We start from the raw sequence: 2,630 nt of genomic DNA on the forward strand, positions 1-2,630 counted from the left end.
AATGGAAAAAATCAGGTTTTGTCCATTTTCACCTGTTTCCGCTCAAATCTGATTTTGATAGGATTTGACCGAATTTTTGAGATGCAATTTTTTACGATTGAATGTCTATTTAAAAACATCACTTCCAAGACCATAGTACGAAGATTTTCTCAAATTTTTGGTCATACAATTGTGCAAAAAAAATCCCACATCAATTAGCCAAAAAATCTTTGGATTAGAGATGACCCTGGTCGTGAAACTAATTAAGTAAACAAAATCCGCTGCATACTATTCACATCATTTTCTGTATAGTTAGATCCGATCAAATATTTGGTTTGGATAGAAGATTGAATTCGTCATATGCGTTATTGAAAATTTTTTGTATTATATTGGTTAATCAAGTATAACCCCAAAAAAGCAGCAATCTAGTGTTTAATTGATGTACAAATAATCCAACAAAAAGTATCCATGATTTCGTTGTTAGTTTGAAATACTTGCTAATTTGGATAGCCTTTTTTTGGAAAAAAAAAATTTTCTTTTCTTTATCGCTTCATGAACATGTTTTCAATTATTTACATTTCTAGTGATTTGTTATCAGCTTATTCAATGTAAATTACATTACAAAACCTGGTATAGTATCATTCTAAAAAGGTTTTCAAAATAATCTCAATGTTAACATTACTCAACTTTTTAGTGAAAAATAAGTAAACCTGCTTCATAATGCATGAGAATATTTTGCCATCACATCAGAAGTGCTCATGCAAGAGACACAATTACATAGGTGCATATTACATGATCACTCATCAAGCTGTTATTTCTATTTCACACTACAAACTACTGAGGCTGTTTAAGCATTGATGGGTAATCACGACCTAGCTTTATTAGTTCGCAGTCTCTGCATCAACAGCTTCATCAGGATGTCCACCATGGCCGCCACCACCACGTCCTCCATAGCCGCCACCGCGTCCTCCATAGCCACCACCACCACGTCCTCCATAGCCACCACCAGGATACCCTCCATATCCACCCCCGTGATATCCTCCATAACCACCACGGCCGCCACCGCCACGTCCGCCATAGCCACCACCCGGGTACCCTCCATATCCGCCCCCATGATATCCTCCATGACCTCCTCCTGGATAGCCCCCATATCCACCACCGCGGTACCCTCCATATCCTCCTCCACGGTACCCTCCGTAGCCATCAGTCTCAACTGCATTAGCTGCAAAGAAGAAAAATACGGCGTAGGCGTTAGTTACCGTAATCGCAATTCTGAAATGTAAGGTTTGGACCGAATTGTCCACACTTTTTTAGGCAGCATATCAAGAAACATCGTAATCATTTGAACATTTATCTGTGTCAAGTTAGTATCGTACAAATATCCTTAAAATGGATTATTACTACTAACTAATGGCTAGTTTTACCATAGTGAATCACAGTTTCAAAATTTCAATAAAAAGTATGTTTTATGCATAGAGAAGTACTAGTGTAAAATTTATTTTGACACAACAAGTACAGGAAAATGATCCAGTTGCACTATACTCCAAGCCCCACGTTGGGAAAGGCTTAACAATTGCATGTACACCATGCTAAGGTGTATGTACACCTCAGCTATGTAGCTTTTCTACTCCGACGCTTCACATGCACGACCAAAATCTATTTGAAATGTTAAACTGTGTAGTCCAAAATTTTATGATCCATATAAATTTGGAAAGAGAAAAAATGATAAAATTTGAACTAGAGAATAAATTCTTACAATTGTCAACAGACGTGGAAGTCTCAGCCAATTCTCTAGCAGCAACCTCTGAGGTAATCATTAAAGCTATAGCCAAGGAAATGAAAAGGAAAAGAAGTGTCTTTGAACCCATTTTTTGCTCAGGGAAAACTTATGTATTGAAAAACTGGTTTTTGGAAGGATGAGAAAGCTGGTATAGAGTGGTCTCTATTTATAGGAAAATCTTTGCCACATTTCTGTCAAAAGGGTCGGGGAGTCGGCCCACCAGGTAGTTGGACGATGAAGAGATGATTGTTTGCACTTGGTAGAAAGTCCATATTATCATAAATTACAGTCCCTTTAGTGAAAGTTATGAAATAGAAAGATGTACCTAAAAGCGTTTATTCCAATTTCTACATGTTTTAAAGACACATAGACTTCGAGAACTATGGAGAGGATAATGATCATGTCCAATATTCAACAATATGTCCAAGTATTGTTGACAATTTGGACTCTGCTGATTACTTCGATCGATTATGATTATTCCAAATTGATTAAATTGTCAAACTCTTTTTTTTTTGGAAGAAGAAGAAAAGAAACAAGGAAGAACATGCCAAACTTTGCAATAGTTCCAAGAGAGGTATGATTGGAAGGCTATTTAATTATGTTACGTTTTGCATTACAAAAACATGTTTTGTGGTAAACCCCGGCCCTTCCGATTCATAAATGCTTGGGCTGAACATGAGGAATTCTTGGGGATGGTGAGGAAATCCTAGGAGCAAGAGTGCATGAGACCGCCATTGCACGTCCTATGCTCGAAGCTACAACGGTTAAGGAAGTGTATTCAACCCTGGAATAGGGTAAGAGTAGGTAATTTCACTGCCAATATTCGGGAGGCTGGGGCAGAGGTGGCACGACTGGAGCAAGCTATGGAGGA

The 2,630-nt window shown here is 38.0% G+C and overlaps 1 protein-coding gene across 1 annotated transcript; it reads right to left on the reverse strand.

The window, feature by feature from the left end:
* Positions 1–653: 653 nt before the first annotated feature.
* On the reverse strand, positions 654–1,891 carry LOC113764758 (glycine-rich RNA-binding protein 2-like). Its single transcript, XM_027308740.1, has 2 exons — positions 1,736–1,891; positions 654–1,201 (listed from the first exon to the last, which is right to left on the reverse strand). The coding sequence occupies exons 1-2, from the start codon at positions 1,845–1,847 to the stop codon at positions 861–863; spliced, it is 453 nt and encodes a 150-aa protein (XP_027164541.1). The 5' UTR covers positions 1,848–1,891; the 3' UTR covers positions 654–860.
* Positions 1,892–2,630: the final 739 nt, after the last annotated feature.

Source organism: Coffea eugenioides, chromosome 3 (genome assembly GCF_003713205.1).
Source record: "Coffea eugenioides isolate CCC68of chromosome 3, Ceug_1.0, whole genome shotgun sequence".
NCBI lineage: Eukaryota > Viridiplantae > Streptophyta > Magnoliopsida > Gentianales > Rubiaceae > Coffea > Coffea eugenioides.

What these genes read in the sequence shown, in the direction of transcription:
- LOC113764758 (XM_027308740.1), bottom strand. Translation starts at nt 1,847, where the DNA reads ATGGGTTCAAAGACACTTCTTTTCCTTTTCATTTCCTTGGCTATAGCT. An exon ending in TTCCACGTCTGTTGACAATT is followed by an intron (nt 1,202 to 1,735) that starts GTAAGAATTTAT and finishes TCTTCTTTGCAG; the next exon opens with CTAATGCAGTTGAGACTGAT.